This window comes from Talpa europaea, assembly GCF_964194135.1.
Source record: "Talpa europaea genome assembly, chromosome: 7".
Taxonomy (NCBI): Eukaryota; Metazoa; Chordata; class Mammalia; order Eulipotyphla; family Talpidae; genus Talpa; species Talpa europaea.
Window position 1 is genome coordinate 190,248 of NC_140074.1, and position 19,330 is coordinate 209,577.

At 76.3% G+C, this 19,330-nt stretch overlaps 4 protein-coding genes across 4 annotated transcripts; 1 reads left to right on the forward strand and 3 right to left on the reverse strand.

The window, feature by feature from the left end:
• Positions 1–2,487: 2,487 nt before the first annotated feature.
• Positions 2,488–5,637, forward strand: EDF1 (endothelial differentiation related factor 1). The gene is made up of 5 exons (XM_084238428.1): positions 2,488–2,614; positions 4,535–4,586; positions 4,764–4,924; positions 5,016–5,109; positions 5,404–5,637. Exons 1-5 carry the CDS (start codon positions 2,537–2,539, stop codon positions 5,463–5,465), a joined length of 447 nt encoding a protein of 148 aa, XP_084094554.1. The 5' UTR covers positions 2,488–2,536; the 3' UTR covers positions 5,466–5,637.
• A 907-nt stretch (positions 5,638–6,544) lies between these two features.
• On the reverse strand, positions 6,545–13,056 carry MAMDC4 (MAM domain containing 4; the record flags this gene model as incomplete). Its single annotated transcript, XM_084236264.1, has 28 exons — positions 6,545–6,586; positions 6,689–6,861; positions 7,159–7,267; positions 7,346–7,473; positions 7,545–7,679; positions 7,813–7,959; positions 8,093–8,183; positions 8,254–8,372; positions 8,467–8,604; positions 8,685–8,904; positions 8,981–9,117; positions 9,210–9,344; positions 9,416–9,532; positions 9,631–9,742; positions 9,816–9,940; positions 10,029–10,160; positions 10,268–10,396; positions 10,635–10,878; positions 11,069–11,242; positions 11,311–11,399; positions 11,543–11,680; positions 11,755–11,880; positions 11,970–12,054; positions 12,131–12,261; positions 12,349–12,474; positions 12,550–12,723; positions 12,796–12,927; positions 13,011–13,056. The coding sequence occupies 28 exons, from the start codon at positions 13,054–13,056 to the stop codon at positions 6,545–6,547; spliced, it is 3,654 nt and encodes a 1,217-aa protein (XP_084092390.1).
• A 924-nt stretch (positions 13,057–13,980) lies between these two features.
• On the reverse strand, positions 13,981–15,590 carry PHPT1 (phosphohistidine phosphatase 1). The gene is made up of 3 exons (XM_084238264.1): positions 14,814–15,590; positions 14,265–14,389; positions 13,981–14,173 (listed from the first exon to the last, which is right to left on the reverse strand). The coding sequence occupies exons 1-3, from the start codon at positions 14,971–14,973 to the stop codon at positions 14,081–14,083; spliced, it is 378 nt and encodes a 125-aa protein (XP_084094390.1). The 5' UTR covers positions 14,974–15,590; the 3' UTR covers positions 13,981–14,080.
• A 259-nt stretch (positions 15,591–15,849) lies between these two features.
• On the reverse strand, positions 15,850–18,750 carry AJM1 (apical junction component 1 homolog; the record flags this gene model as incomplete). The annotated part of the gene is made up of 1 exon (XM_084238725.1): positions 15,850–18,750. The coding sequence occupies one exon, from the start codon at positions 18,748–18,750 to the stop codon at positions 15,850–15,852; it is 2,901 nt and encodes a 966-aa protein (XP_084094851.1).
• Positions 18,751–19,330: the final 580 nt, after the last annotated feature.

Sequence of the window (19,330 nt, forward strand, 5' to 3'; positions counted from 1 at the left end):
AATTTATCCCCAAAGATTTATTTATTTATGCATGCAAGAGCCGGGGTTTAGGCCAGAGGTGTATGTGTGGGGGGGTGGGGGGTGAGAGGATTCACCAGAGACAGAGCGGGAGCGAACAGGAGATTGAAGTGCACTGCTGAGGGGAGCAGCGGGCGAGAGAGGCGAGGTCTGCCTGGCCGCGCGGGTTTCCCCCTGGCTGGTGGATTGGCTGGTGCTGTGGCGGCTGTGAACAGCTCCACAGGCTGTGCCTTAACTCTTTGTGCCACCTGGGAGCCCTGCATAAAGAAACCTTTAAAAAAATCCCAACAATTCTGTAAATCCATGATATTAAGATCCAAGTGACACGAGCGAACACACGATGAAGACGTTGAAGAGACTGAGGCGAGGAAACGTGGGGGCCTACTTGCTGCACCCCCCTGCAGTGACCCTCAGGGCTAATGGCACCTACTTAAATCCGGATTCGGAGACATAACCCCGAGGAGGGCGCGAACACACAAAGAGAAACAACAAAGCCGGCATGGCCCGGGTTTCCCTCCCACCGTCCCCAGCAGGGACCGCGCGGCGGAGCCCCAGCAGGCCGGGGTGCGCCTCCAGGCGGGGGTGCCATGGGGGGGGGGTTCCACCTCACGCTTCCGTCACCGGCAGCCGCCAATAAGAAGTGCTCCCGCCGCCACCGGCCAATGAGAGGCTGCGCCCGCCCAAGACGCTCCCTCTCGGCCAATGAGCGCTCCCTCAGCGGCCCCGCCCTCCCCGCCTTCCGCCTATAAAGGCGGCCCCGCGCGCCCCGCGGTGCGGGTGAAGCGCCCGTTCCCCTCAGCGGACGAGGCGCGGGTGCGGGCTTCACGCGGACTGTTGTTCGGCTGCGGGCGCCCGCGCGCTGGTTTCAAAGTTTGTAAGTTTATTAAATTCCGTTTCACGCAGAATCACCAGGTCGCCAGGACGTCACAGAACCTGAGGCGCGGCCGCGCCCCAGGGCCCGCGCTGACCCCCCCGCACCCCCCGGGGCCCGCGCTGACCCCCCCGCACCCCCCGGGGCCCGCGCTGACCCCCCCGCACCCCCTCCCCCGCCCGCGCTGAACCCCCCGCACCCCCTCCCCCGCCCGCGCTGAACCCCCCGCACCCCCCGGGGCCCGCGCTGACCCCCCCGCACCCCTCCCCCGCCCGCGCTGAACCCCCGGCATCCCCCCGGGGCCCGCGCTGACCCCCCCCGCACCCCCTCCCCCGCCCGCGCTGAACCCCCCGCACCCCCTCCCCCGCCCGCGCTGAACCCCCGCACCCCTCGGGGCCCGCGCTGATCCCCCCGGCCCCCCCCGACCCGCGCTGACCCCCCCGCACCCCCCCCCCGGGCCCGCGCTGACCCGACGCCCCCACCCGCACCCCCGCGGCCCGCGCTGACGCGACCCCGACCCCCCTGGGACCCGCGTTGACCTGCTCCCCGGGACCCGCCCTGATCCGCCCCCCCACCCGCCCCCACCCCCGCCCCGGGGCCGCCGGCGCGCCCCTCTGCCTCGGCCCGCGCCCCCGGCCGCGCCCCGATGTGCGTGAATAAGAGTTAGGTGAAGGAACCTCGAGCAAACCCGCCGCTAGAGCAGGTCCCGCCCCCGCGCTCGGCCCGGCGGGGCGCCCCCCCCCCGACCTCGGCCCAGCGCCCCCCACCTCGGCCCAGCCCCCCCCCCGCGACCTCGGCCCAGCCCCCCCCCCCGCGACCTCGGCCCAGCCCCCCCACCTCGGCCCAGCCCCCCCCCCCGCGACCTCAACCCAGCCCCCCCCCCGCGACCTCGGCCCAGCCCCCCCCACCTCGGCCCAGCCCCCCCCCAGCGACCTCGGCCCAGCCCCCCCCCCCCCGACCTCGGCCCAGCCCCCCCCCCGCGACCTCGGCCCAGCCCCCCCCACTTCGGCCCAGCCCCCCCCACCTCGGCCCAGCCCCCCCCCGCGACCTCGGCCCAGCCCCCCCCGCGACCTCGGCCCAGCCCCCCCCCCGACCTCGGCCCAGCCCCCCCCCCCCGCGACCTCGGCCCAGCCCCCCCCCGCGACCTCGGCCCAGCCCCCCCGCGACCTCGGCCCAGCCCCCCCCACCTCGGCCCAGCCCCCCCCACCTCGGCCCAGCCCCCCCCCCGACCTCGGCCCAGCCCCCCCCCCGCGACCTCGGCCCAGCCCCCCCCCCGACCTCGGCCCAGCCCCCCCGCGACCTCGGCCCAGCCCCCCCCACCTCGGCCCAGCCCCCCCCCACCTCGGCCCAGCCCCCCCCCACCTCGGCCCGCCGCCGCCCCGAGGGAGCCCGCGCGGGGGGACAGGGGGAGCCGGCGCGCCCCGCACCGAGGTCCCCCGCGCCCCGCGGGTGCAGACCGCGGCGCCCGCCGCCCCCCCGCCCTCCCCGGGAGCGCCGCCCCGCCCCCCGCAGCGAGCCGGGCGCCGATTGGCCGCGCGGGGCACGCCGGGGCGGGCGGGGGGCGGGGGCGGGGCCGGAAGCGGCGGGGACGACGGACGTCGCGTCGCGCGCCGGGCCAGGAGCCGCCGCCGCACTGAGCGCCCCGCCATGGCCGAGAGCGACTGGGACACGGTGACGGTGCTGCGCAAGAAGGGCCCCACGGCCGCGCAGGCCAAGTCCAAGCAGGTGGGCCCGCGCGGGGCCGGGGCGGGGGCCGCGGGGCCGGGGCGGGGGGGGCGCGGGGCCGGGGCCGGGGCACGCGCGGGGCCGGGGCCCGTGCCGGGCGGGGCCGGGGGGAGCCGGGGCCGGGGGGTGGGGGGCGCGGGGCCGGGGGGAGCCGGGGCCGGGGGGTGGGGGGCGCGGGGCCGGGGTTGGGGTGGTCTCGGGGCCGGAGCTGGGGCCGAAGCTGAGGGGGGCGCGGAGCCGGGGCAGGAGCTGGGGGGGGGCGGGCCGCAGCTGGGGGGGGGAACGCTGGCTCGGAGGGGGTGGGGCGTGGGGCGGGGTTGGGGCCAACCGCGGGACCGGGGCTGGGGCTGGGGGGCCGGGAACCGGGGCTGAGTGGGGGCACGGCAGGGGCTGGGGTGAGGGCCTGGCGGGCATGGGGCTCGGCCAGGGGGCAAGGGGTTGGGGCGGGGAGCACGGCCTGGGGGGGCGCGGGGTCTGGGGCAGGGTGGGGTGCGGGAGCAGGGCCCGGGAGCAGGGGGGACAGCTGCTGGCAGGGCACCGGGAGAGGCTGGACGGGGCCAGTGCGAGGGGCAGCACGAGGGGCTCCAGGTCCCAGGCTGAGGAGAACGGTCGGGTAGGTGGGGGTGCAGGGACTTGAGTATCGGACTGGAGGGTCAGGCGTGTCGGGCAGGGCCAGGACGGTCAGCAGGCGAGGGTGGCTGGGGGTCCCGGGGGAGGTGTCATGGCCAGGCCAAGGGCCCCGTGGGGCGGGTGTGGCGTTGGGCGGGGCCTGGGCGCAGCCTGGACAAGGTCCAGGGGCAGTAGATGAAGAGGACGCCAGGGGAGGGTGGGCAGGGATGGGCCTGCGGGGGCAGGGGCAGCTGGGCAGGACGGGGGGGCCAGGACAGGGTCCATAGGGACCGGGACCAGGGGTCTGCCTGGTCTCCGGCGCCTGACTGCCCCGGAGCCTGCGGAGGGCAGTGGTGGCTGCGGGGCAGCCCCGTTGAGGCCCTGGAGATGCCTGAGGCGCCTTCGGCTCCTCCTGGCCAGCGTGGGCGGGGCTGCGGGAGAGGGACTCCGTGTGCGGCGGGGCCAGCCGGGGCCTGACGTGAGGGACGGGTCCTTCAGGGTCTGCCCGGCCTGGGCTGGGGTGAGCTGCCGGGAGCCCCGGCCCCGGGGCCCTGCCCTGGGCCCGTCCTGCAGGGCAGAGCCGCCCCTGCTTTCCTCCTGCTGGCCGCGCGCTCGGTGTGGGAGAGCCCCTGGCAGAACCTCTGGCCGCGGCTGCCCGCTCCTCAGCCCCTCCTCCGGAGCGTGGACGGGCCAGCGTGGCGCTGCGCCCGCCTGGAAGGGGCCGTTGAGCGGCGGGGGGTGCAGGCTGCGTGCCCGATGCCCGGAGGAAGGCCGGGCCGCCCCGCCAGGCCCCTTCTGCTCCCGCGCGCGCTTCCAGGAGGCGCCAGCGTGTGCCTGTCGGTGGCGAGGCGCGTCCCTGCTGGCGGCCTCCTGCGGCCTGGCCGAGGCTGGCTTCCTGGGTTTCGCCCGGCGAGTGTGGGTCTCACACCTCGCTCGCGGGTGGGCCCCTGGGGTGGGGGCTCGAGCCTGCTGCTGACCGCAGCCCCGGCCGGTGTGCGCCTGGCGCTGCCGCGGCCTGGTGTTGCTTTTTTAAAGATTTATTTTATTCACTTGTGCGCGCGAGAGCCGGGGCGCGGACCAGAGGTGGGGGTGAGGGGGCTTCTCAGACGGTGGGGAGCAGAGCAGGTGGCTTCACAGAGACGCTTTGCTGAGGGGGGCAGCGGGGAGAAAGGAGGCGTCTGCTGCGCCCCGGGGGCCACTCCCCTGCAGCTCGTGCCGCAGAGGCTGCAGGTAGCGCCGTAGAGCAGGGACTCGCGCCCCCGCGCCCCGAGGGAGGCCCGTCTGCGCCAAAAATCACCTTCTGACTTTCAGGCCATCTTAGCGGCTCAGAGACGAGGAGAAGACGTGGAAACGTCCAAGAAATGTAGGTACCCGCGCAGCCACCCTCGGGAGTCTGCGCTCGGGGCCCCCGGAGACGGGGGTGGGGCCCTGGGATCCAGGGTCGGGCCAGCGCCGGGGCGGACGACAGGGGGGCCCGGGGTCCCCCCCCAGCGCCGTGCTCTCGCCGCGGGGCCGGACACGCTCTCGCCCCCTGCCCCAGGGGCCGCCGGCCAGAACAAGCAGCACTCCATCACCAAGAACACGGCCAAGCTGGACCGCGAGACCGAGGAGCTGCACCACGACCGGGTCACCCTGGAGGTGGGCAAGGTCATCCAGCAGGGCCGGCAGAGCAAGGGACTGACGCAGAAGGACCTGGCGACGGTGAGCGCCGGCCTCGGGCGGGCCTGGCCGGGGGGCTCCCCTGGGGGGGGGGGTGTGGCCGGCGTGGGTGCGAAGCGCGTCTTTGTTTCAGAAAATCAACGAGAAGCCGCAGGTGATCGCGGACTACGAGAGCGGGCGCGCCATCCCCAACAACCAGGTCCTGGGCAAGATCGAGAGGGCCATCGGTGAGTGCCCCGGGCCTGCGGGCCCGCTGCGGAGGGCGGGCGGGGCGGGGCGGGGCTTCCCAAGCCTCGGAGGCCCCGCGTGAGGCACTGCGCCGCCTCCTCTCCGGGTCTCCGCCGCCTGCAGAGGGGCCTCCCCCCGCTGGCCACGCGGGCCGTCCCCCTCGAGGGGGCCGAGGGCGGGTGCTTGCTTCTGAAACCAGGTGCGGAGGCGGCGTCCTGCTGGGAGCTGGCAGGGGCTGGACGCGGGGGCGCCCTGGCAGCGTGGCCGCGGGTCAGCGGGCCGTGGTCTTGCAGGCCTGAAGCTCCGGGGGAAGGACATTGGGAAGCCGATCGAGAAGGGGCCGAGGGCGAAATGAACACAAAGCCTCGAAATCAGTGCGTTCCGGCTGATCTCGCCCGGCTGGCGCCCCCTGGCCGCCCGCGCCAGCCTGGGTTCTTGTGGCCCCGCGGAACGTAGGGCGGAAGCCCCGCCTGGGGACCCCTCACCTGCACCCCTCGTCAAGCCAAGACTAAACCTTGCAAAGCGTTTGCTTCTCGTGGTTCTTTCTCCTTCCCTCCTCCCTCTGCCCCGCGAGGGCCCAGAGGGCCCTCACTTTGCGCTCTCTGCCCCATGAGGGGGGCTCTGGGGGCTCCCCTCGCCGGGCAGGATGGTAGGGGCCTGGCGAGGCTGAGCAGAGGGAGCCGGTCGGCCTGAGTGTCTTCCCCACCCGTGTGTCTGTGGCCAGCCTCCCGCCGCGCCCCTGCCTCCTCTCCCCGGGGCCCGCCCCTCCCCCCTGCAGGACCCGGGAGGCGGAGTGGCCACTGGTCTGCGCACACTGTACCTGGTCGCACCCTTCCCCACCCACGGGGCCACGCCCTGCGAAGGGCGGTGCCCAGAACCGGATCTCCCTGGGGCAGGAGACCTGACCACCACCTAACACCAGGGGGGCGTATGGGCACCAGGAACTCCGGGGGGGGGGGGGGTCACTTCCACCTGTTCACCGTCTGAGGCAGGGGCTCCAGCTTCCTTCCCAGGACCTGTGCGGGGCTGTATAGGGCCCCTGAGTAACCTCTGCTGAGGCCCCTTGTTCTGGGGGTCCCCCAGACCCATGCTGGGTGCAGTGGACACGGGGTGTGCTCAGGGCGGTGGGGAGCAGGACCTCTGAGCGCATCAGGGGCCCGCAGGCCTAGAAGCCTTTGCCCTCCCGGGGTCTGCGTGCAGCCGGGGTGGGCTGCAGAGGTGGCGGGGGAGGGGCCGAGTGTTGGGGCCCTGCTGTGGGAGGGGCCCTGGGCAGGAACCCCACGGGTCCCCTTGAAGGCAGAGTGGGATGCCGGGACTGCAGCTGCGAGCAGGGGCTTTATTACGGGGTGAGAGTACGCTGGCAGGCGCGAGCAGCCTGGGGGACGGCAGGCTTCTCCCCCGAGGTCCACCGGGGATCGGGTCTCTCCAACCCGTCTACTGGCTGTCGGGGACCGATGCAGCGAGGGTGACCTGGTCCTGCGGGGAAAGAGCGGCTCTGGCGGCCGATGGGGGCACCCCTGCCCTCCTGGGCCCTGCAGGCCTCGCCCTGCCACCGCCCAGCCCCCGCGGGACTCGTACCGCCTGGAAGAGGACGTTGTCGAAGCCAGGGGCCGCAAGCGCCTCCGCCTGGAGCGGGCAGCTGCCCTTCCCCGGCAGCCAGCGCCGCACCCCGAGGCCAAGCAGCACCAGAAGCGCGAGGAGGAGGGCGCCTCCGACCACGGCTGCCACTGAAGTGGCCTCTGCCCTGTTCCCTGTGGGCGGGATGTGTGAGCCCGGACAGAGGCCTCCCTGTCGGCCCACGCCCAGGCCGGGAGCAGCCGGCGGACAGGCACAGGCCGGGGAGCCGTGGGGTGCCGGCTCCTCCACAGACCCGTGGGGCCCTGGCTAGGCCCTCTGGTCGCTCTCGGGGAAGGCTGGCCAAGGGCTCTGCCTGACCAGGTACCTCCTGCCCGCCACCCACTCTGGGGGGCGTTTCGCGCAGCAGGACGGAGCCGCCCAGCCAGGAGGAGGGCCGGTGCTGGCGTGCCGGTCCCCGGGGCAGGACTTACCCCGGTGGGGCGCAGGAAGCTGGCAAGGCTGCCCAGCCAGGTACTCCACGTCGTCCAGGGCGATGGGCCCCAGGGCCGGCTGGCCACCTAGAGTGGCTTCAAACACGATCTGCCCAGAAGGGAGAAGCGGCCGCTGCAGCCGAGGCCAGGGGGAGGGCTGCGCCCCCGGGCCCCGCTCCGGCCTCACCTGGAACTCCTCGGGGCTGGCCACGTCCACCTGACCTTCCAGCCACAGGTGCCGCAGGCGCCCGCCGGCGCCCCACACGGTCAGCTGGCCCCGCGCGCTGAGCAGGAGCACCTTCAGCTCGCCCTTGTCTGAGAGCAGCCCTGGTCAGGCCCGCCCGGCCCTGCCCCCCGCCGCCGGGGCCGCCGCCCAGCCGACTTACAGAAGTGCTCGGGGAAGCCCATGAGGTACCAGAAGCGGAGACAGGAGGCCGCGGTGGCTGGCAGAGGTGGGCTGCGCAGCCAGGCCGCCCGCGCCCCGGGGCCCAGCACACCGGTTTGGAAGAGGACGAAGTGGCCTGGGGACCACAGTGGGCAGCTGGCTGGGTGGGCCGGCGTCCGACCTGTGGCCTGCGGCCCGTGGGGAGCCACGCTGGCCTGGCCTGGGCTGGTTGTGGGGAGCGGGGTAGGCCCTGCCCCACGCAGACCCACCTGCCTCCGTGCCCAGGGTGTGATCCACCGCGGGCTGTGGGTAGCGGGAGGGTGCGTCTCCGCTGCTCCAGTCCCAGCTGTAGCCGCCCAGGCCGGGCCAGGGCAGGTGGCTCCAGCCACAGAGGCCCGCCTCGAAGTCACAGGAGGCTGCGAGAGACCCGGCGATGAACTTTGTCCCCCCCGCGGTACCCCACTGCCAGGCACGGCCCGGCCAGGCGTCTTGGGGGTGGCACCACCCCTGACCAGAGGCAGGTCACAGGGCCAGCCCTGCAGCTCCCACCTGGCCGAGGGCAGGGCCCCTCCTGCAGAAGCAGGTCGTCCAGCGCCATGTAGGAGTGGTCCACGCCGGCGGCCACGGCCTCGAACACCACCTGGGCGGGCACAGGCAGGGGAGCCTCGAGCACGGTCTGGGGAACCCTAGGGGTGGGCGCCTCCACTCACCCTCCAGGCCTGCTCAGCTTGCACGTCCACGCTGCCCAGGCGCCAGGTGAGCCCCCCCTGGGCGCTGATGCTCAGCACCTGACGCCGCTCGGTCTCCTCCACGTGTACCTGCAGGGTGCCTGCACCCCAGGGTGGTCAGCTGCTTAGGGAGAAGGTTCCCCAGGGACCCGCGGGGGCAGGAGGCTGGGGACTCGAGAGGCCTTGGCCCCTCACCTGGGTTAAGGAAGCTTAGGTGGTACCAGAAGGTCAAGCAGGAGGGCTGGGCCAGGGGCCGGTGCTCCCCTGAGGTCAGAGAGGCCACGTGGCCACGGGGGAGGGTCTGCGGGCTCAAGTCCACCACCATGTAGTGTCCTGCGGGGCGCAGCGTCAGCCTGCTGGCCCCACCCTTCGCCGCTCCCCGCCAGGCCCCGCCCCTCGCCCCAGGTCTGCACCCTGAGCGGTCTGGGTGGTGTGGTCAGCTCGAGGGCCCCAGGAGGCCTGGCCTGTGGCGTTGTTCTGGCGTCTCCAGAGCCCCTGGGCCCCCGTGGAGAAGCCGCAGGTCGAGTCCTCAAAGGAGCACTGCTTGGGGGCCCAGCAAGGTCCTGGGCGCACAGCCACGTCGTCCAGCGCCATGGTGCCGTGGTAGCCGTCGCGGAGGCCCTCGAACAGCAGCTGGGGGCAGAGGGCGTCATGCAGGGGCCTGGTGCCCCACCCTGCCCCGCCCCACCGCCGTGGGCGCCCGCCTCACTTGGTACATGGCGGCCTCTTCCGGCCGGTGGCGGAGAGTGACCCAGGCCTGGTGCCAGCGGTTGCCCTGGGTGCCTGACCTCGCCCACAGCAGCTCGTCGGCCTCCCTGCCCCGCCTCATGGCCAGGCGCAGCGTCCCTGGAGGAGGGCCAGCTTGCAGTGGGCTCACCCCAATCCCGGGTTCCCCAGCCCAGCCAGAGCCCTGCGCCCGCTTGCCCTGAGCTGCTCACCAGTTTGGGGGCCGTGGAGGTGGTACCAGAAAGACAGGCACTGCTGTGCGGCTGCCGGCGCCTGTGGCTGGGTGAGCAGCTGGGCGCCTGGGCCCCGGGCCAGGGGTGCCGTGGGGTCCAGGAGGACGAAGTAGCCTGCGGGGCGGGCAGAGCTGCAGACCAGGCCCTGGGCCCAGCGGGTGGGCAGGGCGCCTGCCCGGGCCTACCTTGGCCGGTGGTGTGGTCGTAGTCGGGGCCGTGGCTCGCCACCCGGCGCCAGTGGGCATCTGAGAGGTGGCCCGCGTGCCAGCCGCACAAGTCACGCTCAAAGTTACAGGAGACCTCTGGGGGCAGTGGGGGGTCAGCACCCTGCAGCTGGCACCCCGTCTGCCGCGGGGGCACCCAGGGGCCCCTCTGTGGGGCAGGAAAGGGCAGGCAGGACCTGTGTCTTTGTCGGCGGCGGCCGTGGGGCTGCAGTCCCTCATGGTCACTGTGTCCACCCTGGCGCCCTCCTGGCCAGGGCCATCTAGGTCCACCAGGCCCACGAACTCCAGCTGGGGTCGAGGGGGGAGCCGTTCGCTGGAGACCGGGACAGTGTGCCCGCCCTGCCCCCGCCCGGGGCCTCACCCTGAAGGGCCGGCGGCGCGCCCCGAGGAGGACAGTGTCCGTCTTCCAGCCCAGGGGGCCGCTGTCCCGGGCCTGCCACAGCAGCTCTTGGCGGCCGCCCTCCTCCACCAGCAGCGCCAGGAAGCCTGGCGAGGTCGAACTGTGGGTGGGGGTCTGGCCCCCAGCCTCCCGGGGGACCAGCCCGCGCAGGGCCAGACCCGAGGGCAGCGGTACCTCGGGGGTGACTGTGGAAGTGGTAGGCCAGGCGGATCTCGCAGTTGGGGCCCGAGGGGCCCAGGGCGGGAGTGAGGACCCGCGCCTCAGCGGCCAGCTGCCCCCAGGCCCGCTGCACGGACAGGACGTGCCCTGCGGGGAGCAGGGCCTCAGGGTTTCCCTCCAGGGAGCCGCGGGCCAGAGACCCTGCGAGCCGGGAACAGCAGGACCCCCGAGGCCCCGGTGGGCGCGGGCCTCACCAGCCGCAGCCCCGCTGGCCTCCGCGCCTGGGCCTCCAAGCTCCTGGGCCGGGCCACGGGCCCACTGCAGCCGCCCCACACTGGCGTCCTCCCAGCCCCCGGCCGCGGGGGACTCGAAGTCCGTGGAGCCTGCAGAGAGCCGCCGGGATGCGCCGATGCGCCGCCCCGCCCGGCCCCGGCCCCGGCCCCGGCCCCGGCCCCGCCTCGCGCCCCGCCTGGCTCCGCCCCCACCTGGCCCCGCCCCCGCCCGGCCCCACCCACCGTCCAAGCCCCGCCCCGCCCGGCCAAGCCCCGCCCCGCCCGGCCAAGCCCCGCCCCGCCCGGCCGGCCGGCCCCGCCCCGCCCCCGCCGGCGGCCGCGGCCTCACCGCAGGCGCGCTCGTCCTCGCCCTGGGCGCACTGCTGCTGGAAGTCGCACAGCTGCTCCGGGGGGACGCACAGGCCCCCGCAGGCCAGGTGTCCGGGCTCGCAGGGGCTGGCCGGGGGCGTCGGGGCCCTCGAGGGGAGCCAAGGGCCCGGCCGCGCGCCGGCCGCCGGTCGGCAGTGCTCGGACAGGATGAGGTCGTCCAGGCCCACGACGCCCCCGGGGCCCGTGTGCCCGGCCAGGAGGAGCTGCGGGCGGCGGGGGCTCAGCGGGCGCCCGCGCCCCTGGCGTCCGGGCCGCGCCCGAGCCTCTCCCGCCTGCCGGCTGCGCGCTGCCCCCGCCCGGCGCAGGGAGGGCCCGTCCCTCTGGCCGCGGCCCCGCCGTCCCGTCGGAGGGGCCCCCGCCCCCGCCCGCCCCCGCGCGCCCCCGCGGCCTCACTCGGAAGGGGCGCGTGCTCTGGACGTCAACCCGGTCTCGGACCCAGGCGGCGCCCAGCTCCCCGCGGCGCTGGCGCAGCAGGACGGGGTCCGGGGGCGCGCCGGGCCCCCGCGTCTGCAGGAGGAGCTGCAGGCGGCCGGCCGCGGAGCCGTGCAGGTAGAGGTAGAAGGTGAGCTGCGGGGGGCCGAGGGTCAGGGCGGCGCCGGCTCGGTGGCCCGCAGCCCCGCGCCCGCCCACCTCACCGAGCAGTTGTGCGGGTCGGAGGCTTGGAACTCGGGGCTGGAGAGCACGGCGGGGGCGCCGGGCCCCGCTCGGGACACCAGGAAGGCGCCTGCGGAGACAGCGACGGGGCTGGCGGGGCCGCGGGTGGGGCGCAGGGGGCGCGGGGATGCGGGGGGCGCGCGGGGCGCGGGGGGGCGCAGGGGGCGCGGGGATGCGGGGGGCGCGCGGGGCGCGGGAGGCGCGGGCCCTCACCCCGCGCGCTGTTGCGGCTGTGGTCGCGGCGCGGCCAGGCCGGGAGCGGCGGGGCCCCCGCGCTGCGGTTCCGAGTCCAGCCCTCCGAGTGGTTCCACAGGCCCGGGCCCGTCTCGAAGTCGGCGGCCGCGTGGTGTCCTGGGGGCCGCGGGCTCAGGCGGGCGCAGGCGGGCGCCCCCCGCCCCCCCCCCCGCGCCCGGCCCCGCGCTCACGGCAGGCGGCGGCGCCCTCGTCCTCCCCGTCGCCGCAGTCGTCCTCCCCGTCGCACAGCTGGCGCGGCGCGGCGCAGGCCCGGTTCCCGCAGTGCAGGTGCCCGGGCGGGCAGCGGGCCTGGGGCGCTGGGGGCGGGGAGCCTCTGAGCCGCCGGGAGGGGAGCGGGAGCCGGAGCCCCCCGCCCCCCGCCCGCCCGCCCCGCCCGCCGGCCTACGGGGCAGCGCGCAGCTCCGGAAGCCCAGGTCGTCCACGGCCACGGCGCCCCTGTGGGTGGCGTTGCGGGTGGCGGAGAAGGTCACCTGCGGAGAGCGGCGGCCTGAGGGCCTGAGGGGGCCTCGCCGCCCGCCCGCCCGCCCCGCCGCGCCGCCCGCTCACGTGGAAGCTGCCCCGGATGCGGCCTGTGGCCACCACCAGCTCGCGCCAGCCCGGCCCCCAGGGCCCGGGGCTCTGCCACAGGGTCAGCGTCTCGGCGCCGTGGGTCAGCTCCAAGCGCAGCTCGGCCACATCTGCGGGGGCGGCAGCTCAGGCCTGCGGCTTGCCGGCCCCACCTTCGGGGGCCTCTCCCCGGGCACCCCTGCCGGAGGCCCGCACACCTCTGGAGGTCACGTGGTACCAGAGCCGCAGCTCGCAGCCGGGGGCCGCCTGGTGCAGGACGGGCGAGCGCAGGGCTGCCCTGGACGCCTCCTTTCCCCGGTGGGTGCCGACTGCCATGTACCAGCCTGAGGCGGGGCGTGAGGTCAGGGGTGGCAGGAGAGCCGGGAGGGGCTGGCGCAGGAACTGACCAGGGGCCTCACCCAGGTCGGTGCCCAGCGTGTGGTCCGCGTGTGGCCCCGGGCCCTCCGGCGCGGCTCCTGCCCGGTCACGGAGCCAGCTGTAGCCCGAGGTGCTGACATCCCGCCAGCCGCAGGCGTCCGACTCAAAGTCACAGGAGAAGGGGGTGCCCAGGGCGGCTGGGACCCCATGGTAACCTGAGCAGGTGGGTGGTCAGCGGGTGGCCGTGGAGGGTCAGCCCTGCCCACCCCCCGCCTGCCCAGGCTCACCGCACTGGGCCTCATCCGAGCAGCCCCAGCAGTCACACACGAAGTTGCACACGGCCTCCGGGGGGGCCTGACAGTGGTCGGGGACACGGGCCCAGCTTGGGCACCCTGCTGCCAGCGGAGACGCCAGGTATCACTGTGGCCCAAGACCTGGACTCCCCAGGGCCCCCTGGCACTGGCCCGCCACCCCTGCCTCCAGAGCTGGGCTGGGCACTCACCCAGGAGCAGGGCCAGGGCCGGCAGGAGGGGGCCGGGTAGACGCATGGTTGGGCTGAGGGCGCAGCGGCCTGTCCTCGGTGTCCCCACAGCGTCTGCTCAGGCCGAGTGGGGTGCAGACCTTCTGTACCCACGGCCCCAGGCAGCCCCACCCCGTGCTGACGAGGAGGGAAATCTGGTCGTAAACGCACCCAGTTGAGGGGCCCCGGCCTGGTCGGCTCCCCCTGCCCCCTCCCCGGATCGAAGGTCGGGGTGGCTGTTGTTTGGCTGGGGCGGGGGGAGGCACAAGGCAGGGGCAGCCAGTGAGGGAGGCTCTGCCCCGTGGCTGGAGCAGGGACTGGGGTGTGTGACCCACCCTGCTCCCGGCTCCCTGCCTGGGGTGCCCTGGCACCCTGGGGCACTGTGTGGGAGGGTCCCCGTTCTCTCCTTGGTTGGAAAGAAGCAGATGGTGCGCTCTCTGCAGGGCTGGCCGGGCTCTGCCTGTGCAGCACCATGGTGTGGCCTCAGGCACCTGGCCCTGGGCTGGGCCCCAGCCTGCTCCCCCTGGGACACACCTGCAGGTGACCCGAGGACCGCGCGTGGGCACGGGGCACCAGCGAGGGCAGATGTGCTGGGGAGGTGGGTGCCGGCCCCACCCGGCCCTGCACAGGGAGGTCTGGGACAGGGGCGCTAGTCCAGGTCCCAGCCCTGACCTGACTGCTCACTGCGGGTGAGGGCCGGGGCTGCCTCACATGTGGCCTTGGGGACACGGACATCCTGCTGGCCAGGACAAGGGTCACTGGGCCCTGAGCAAGGGGCCCCGAGCCTCCCCCCGACGTCCTTGGGGATGGCAGCCACGTGGAGGGGCCACCGGGCTGTAAAAGGGCACAGCCGTCCCGTGACCAAAGCCCCGAGTGCCCGCCACACCCCGGGCTGCCGCCCACGCCCGCCCCGCCGGGTGAAGTCAAGGAACACAGCAGCCGCGGCGGGGGACAGCGCTTTAATTCCTGGGGGCGAGGTAGAGCGGGCACTGGGCGTCCATGTCCAGGGGGCTGGGGCCGGGCAGCGGCTGGCGGTGGAGCCCCGCGCGGTCTCAGTAGCCGTCGTCCGCCCAAGTGACCTCGTAGTCGGGGTACTTGGCTTTGATCTTCTCCGTGGAGACCGCGTGCTGGGCGCGTCCGTAGCCCTGAGGGGAGACGGCGGTGCGTGCGGGCTCCGGGAGAGCCGGGCGGGCCTGGCTGAGGGCGGGGCGCCCCTCCCGCGGCCGCGGCTCTCACCATGGAGTAGCCGTACACGTGGATCCTCCGGTCCTGGCTCTGGTGGGAGATGCGCCCCCCGCCCAGGCACTCGCAGCCGAAGCCCTGCCTCTGCAGCTCGCCGGAGACCTTGTCGTAGATGTCCGCTGGGGGGCACGGGGCTCAGCGGGGCCTGGCCAGCGGGGGGGTCTGAACCCCGCCAGGCCCGGCGGGCGGGAAGGGAGGGGTGCGCAAGGCCCAGACGGGGGGGGTGGAGAGGCAGCCCCTTGCCCTCCGGGTCCCCCTCTCCGCTCGGCCCGCCCGGGGTCAGACTCCCCTGGACAAGAGCGCACTGTCCCCCGACGGGCGCGGCGGCCCCGCCCCTCCCCGCCTCCATTGGTGGGAGGCGCCGCCCCTCCCCGCCCCATTGGTGGGAGGCCGCGCCCCGCCCCGCCCCATTGGTGGGAGGCCCCGCCCCGCCCCGCCCCGCCTCCATTGGTGGGAGGCCCCGCCCCGCCCCGCCTCCGGCGCTGGGAGGCCCCGCCCCTGTGCGCCAGGCCCCGCCCCAGCCACGGTTGGCCCCGCCCTCACCGTGGTACTCGGCCCACTTGTAGCCGCGCACAATTTCCTTGTTCTCCGCGGCCGGGGCCCCGGAGGGCGGCGCCGCGTGGACTCGAATCAGCACGTACTTGAAGACGCCGTCGGGGTCGATGTCCACATCGGGGATCTGGGCGAGGTCGGCCGCCGCCATGTTCCCCGGAGCGCGCCCGCTCCGCGGCTCTGCGGCCACTGCGCGCGGCCCGGGCTGCGCCGAGAGCGGGAGGCGGGCCGCGAGGGCGCCTGGCCAATCCCGCGGGGCCGTGCTGCCGGGGCGCGGCGCCCCAGCCAATCGTGCCGCCGGCCCGCGGCGCGGCCTGGCCAATCGCAACCCAGCTCCTTGCAGCGGGGGCCGCGCGGGCCGCACTTAAAGGGGAAGGAGCCGGCGCGGGCGGCCCCGTCCGGGCGGGCGGGCCGGCCCCGGCCGCGCTCCCCGCGAGCCCCGCGCGCCCCAATGAGGCAGCAGCGACCACGTTCCAGAGCGACTTTACTGGCTTCGCGCGCGCCCGCCGCCGCGGGAGCCCGGGCCCGGGGTGGCCCTCGGGGCGGGGAGGCCGGCGGGCGCGCCGGGGCGACGGCGGCTCGACTCGCGCGGCCGAGCGCGGGGGGCGCCCCTCCCGGCCGTGCCCTCCGCGCCGCGCTCCCGGCGGGGATCCCCCTCGGGTCCTCCCTCGGCCGCGGGGGGCCCCTGGACGGCCTCCGGCCCCGCGCTTCCAGCGCCCGCGCCCCGCCGCGCCCCGCCCCGGCCCTGCCAGGGCCCCGCCGGCGCCCGGCCCTGCGGCTGCGCGCTCCCCGCCCTGTGCGGGCCGCGGCGGCCGAGGGCGGCCGGAGGCCCCGCGGGCCCCGCTCCCGCCGGCGCTGTGCGCCAGGACGGGGGCCCCGGGACGCGGCCCGCCGCGGCTTCTCGGGGCGCCCCCCGAGGGGAAGGGGCGCCGAGCGGCACGCACCCCGGCGGGCCGCGGCGGCCCCGGGGCGGGGGCCGGGGGGGGGCCGCCGCGGGGCGGGGCGGGGCTCGGCGCGCCCCCGCCGCTCACATGATGTCGTCCAGCAGGTTGGCGCTGGCCACCCAGTCGAGGGCGCGCGGCTCGGAGGCGGCCATGATCATGCACATGAAGGGGCGGCCGGTGCGCCGGTCCGTGGGGTAGATGGTGGTGGGCGTGAAGCGCCGGTTGGCCTCGACGAACTCGCAGAGCTGCTCGTACACGCGCGGGAACTCGCGGCGCAGGAAGACGCCGCGCAGCCGCAGCTCGCGCTGGATGTGGATGAAGGCCACCTCGCGCGCGCGCCGCCCCGCCTCGCCGTCCTGGTCCAGGCCCGCCGTGCCGGGCGGCGGCGTCAGGATCAGCGTCTCCATGTCGGGCTCGCGGCCCCGCGCCGGGGGCGGCCGCGCCGGGCTGCCGGCCGCCAGCGCCACCTTGGCGAACTTGCGCACGGTGGGCCCCGCGCTGCGCGGCGCGGGCGCGGGCGCGGGCCGGCCGGGGGCGCCGGGGGGCGCGGCGCCGGGGCCCACGGCCACCGACACGCTGAGCAGGAAGCACTCGGCCGGCTCGTAGAGGCGCCCCGCGGCCGCCAGCTCGCGCGCGTAGCTGCCCAGGGGCGCGGCGTGCGCCGCCAGCTCGCGCAGCGACAGGTAGGTGGGCGACAGCAGCAGCCCCTCGAGGCCGAAGCGCAGGAAGTTGTCGGCGGAGCCGGGGCTCGGGAAGCCCAGGAAGAGCACGCCGCGGCCGCGCGACAGGAAGCCCACGCGCGCGATGCGCGAGAAGGCGCGGTGCACCGGGGCGCTGTCGCGGCAGAACTGCAGCACGTGGCGGCACACGCTGCCCACGCGGCCGTACACGCAGCGCGCCTTGTGCGCGTCCCAGTCCTCGCGGCGGCACAGGCGCGAGCAGTAGTAGGTGTAGCAGCTGTGGCAGGACTTGAAGTAGAGGCAGGCGTTGAACATGGTCTCGGTGCGCCGGCAGCGCGCGTTGGAGCAGGTCATCAGGTCGTCCTCGTCGGCGCTGGGCTCCGGGGACGCGTCCGCCGCGCGCCCCGCGGGCTCCTCGGCGCTGCCGGCCGACGCGGGCGGCGAGCGCGGCGCCCGGGCGGGCCGGGAGTCCGGCGGGCGGCGCGGCGCGCGGCCCGGCCCTTCCGCCGCGGCCTCGGGGGCGCGGCCGGCGGGGGGCCGGGAGTCGATGACCAGGTCGGTGATGAGCTCGTCCAGCTGCTCCAGGCTGCGCTGGCGCGCCGCGGGGGCGGCGGGCGGGGGCGGCCGCGGGCGGCCCCCCGGCGGCTCCCGGGCCCTGGCGGCGGGGCGCTCGGCGGCGCGCAGGTCGTTGTCGGTGATGGTGATCTCGGGGGTCACGTACCAGTTGCGGCCGGGCCCCTCGCCCCCCCGGCCCTTGTCGGACAGCGACGTCTCGGACAGCGACAGCGCCGCGTAGCGCCGGGGCGAGGTGGACAGGTTCACCACCACCGGGGCGCGCCGGCCCTCGGGGGACGCGGCGCGCGGCTCCCGGCCCAGCAGGTTCTCGTAGCTGCGGCCGCGGCCCAGGGGGTCCTCCCGGCGGGGCCCCGGCGCCAGGATGTTGTCCCAGGAGCGGGAGTAGTGGCGGCTGTCGGTGACCAGGCGCGGCGGGCTGGTGCCGGTGCCCCCGTGCCAGGAGGCGAGCAGCTGGCCGGGGTCGGGCGGAGGCGCCACCTGCAGGGTGCGGTAGGGCCGCGGGCCCCAGTCCCCCCAGGCCTGGCTGCTGCGCGGGTGCGGGTAGGTCCGCGCCAGGGCCTCGCGGTCGCGGTACCGCCCGAAGTCCTCGGTGTAGAAGATCCGGGAGGCGGGGTGGGCCCGCAGCTCCTCAGGGCCGTAGCGGGGCGCCCAGAACGCGCCGTAGGCCCGCGGGTCCTCCCCGTAGTAGGAGCGGGACGGCGGCTCCTGGACCGGGAAGGCGCGCGCCTCCCCCGCGTAGTAGCCGCCCGCGCGCCCGGGGCTGGGCCCCGGAGGCTCCTCCGACGGGAAGGGCCTGGGGTAGTAGCCGTCGAAGGCGGGCCCGGGGCTGGCGGCGTAGCCGCCGGGGGGGCCCTCGGGCTCCTCGGTGTAGAAGAACTGCGTGGGGCCCGGGGGCGCGGCGAAGGCCAGGCTGCGGCGCTCCGCGAAGTCCCGGGGCGCGGGCAGGGAGCCGTCGCAGTACAGCGCGCGCGGGTCCGCGCAGTAGGAGTCGCTGGGGGTGGGGGTGCGCGACAGAGCCACGTGGCGGGGCCCGGGCACGGTGCGCCCGTAGAGCTGCGGGCCGGCGCGCGCCCAGGGCGCGCTGTCGGGGGGCCCGCCGGGCCGCGGGCCGCGGGCGGCGTGCTGCAGCACCGCGTCGTCGGGCTTGATGTCCAGGCGGCAGCGGACGTGGGGGGCGGGCCCCGCGGGGGGCTCGGGCGGCGCGCAGCGGCCCGTGGCGGCGCAGAGGGGCGCGATGCGGCCGGGGCCGCCGCGCTGAGGCTGCAGCTTGATGGGGTGCAGCTCGTTGGCGAGCGCGCGCAGCGCGGGGTACGCGGGCTCTCGGCGCGGGGACGCCTCCGCCCGCGCCGCCCGCTGGGCTTCCCGGCCGCGGCGCGGCAGCACGGGCGGGGAGGCGGGCGCGGGCGCCAGGCCCGGGGGGGCGCGGGGCGCGCTCTTGGAGCGGGCGCGGCGCCGCGACTCGCCGTCTCTGGGCCGGGAGCGCGGCGCGGCGGGCTCCGGGGGCGGCGGCTCCGGGCCGCCCTCCATGGCCTCCGCGTCCAGCGCCTCCAGGAAGTCGAAGCTGCGGCAGTGGCGCTTGTTGAAAGGCGCGGGCGCAGCGGGCCTGGCCGCGGGGCGCTCACATGGCGGGCGCCTCGGCGCGGGCCCCGACGCGGGCCCCGGGGCCGCCACCTTGATGTCCTGGTACACGGTCGACACCAGCAGGTCCGGCGGGTCCGTGCGGGTCATCTTAGAAAAGGGCCCCAGGCTGGTGGCGGCAGCTCACTGGGCCTTGCGGGGCGCTGGCTCTGCGGGGAGACGCAGGTCAGGGCGCCCCCGCTGCCCATGGCTCCCCCGCCCCCCTCCGCCCGGCCTGGCTTACCTGGGGCGCGGCCGGCGGGGCAGCCCTGGCTGCTGGCCTTGGCGGGGGCGGCGGGTACCTGCTCCATGCCCGGAGTCCGAAGCACCTGCGGGAGGAGCCGGCTGTCCAGCCTCCCGCAGCCGCTCCCCACCCCGGCCCTCCCCGACGGGCTCGCCCTGTGCGCTGCGCCACCGCTGTGGTCCCCGGGGCGCCTGTCCCTACCCTGACCGGTGACAGGCGGGCAGGCTTGGGCAAGCTCTTCCCCGGGACAGGTCAGCCGCTGGCCTCGGGGCAGCCCCCCTCCCGCCCACACTGGGGTGACCGGGTGCTCATCTGCAGCGCCGTTTGCAGGTTTCCCGGCAGGTGTTGGCCCCGCAAGCCTGGGTGACCGCAGCCCCTCCCGGCACCCACTGCCCAGAGGTGGCGCAGCCTGCTGGCCGGTCCCTGCCCCTCGCCTTGACCAGCTCT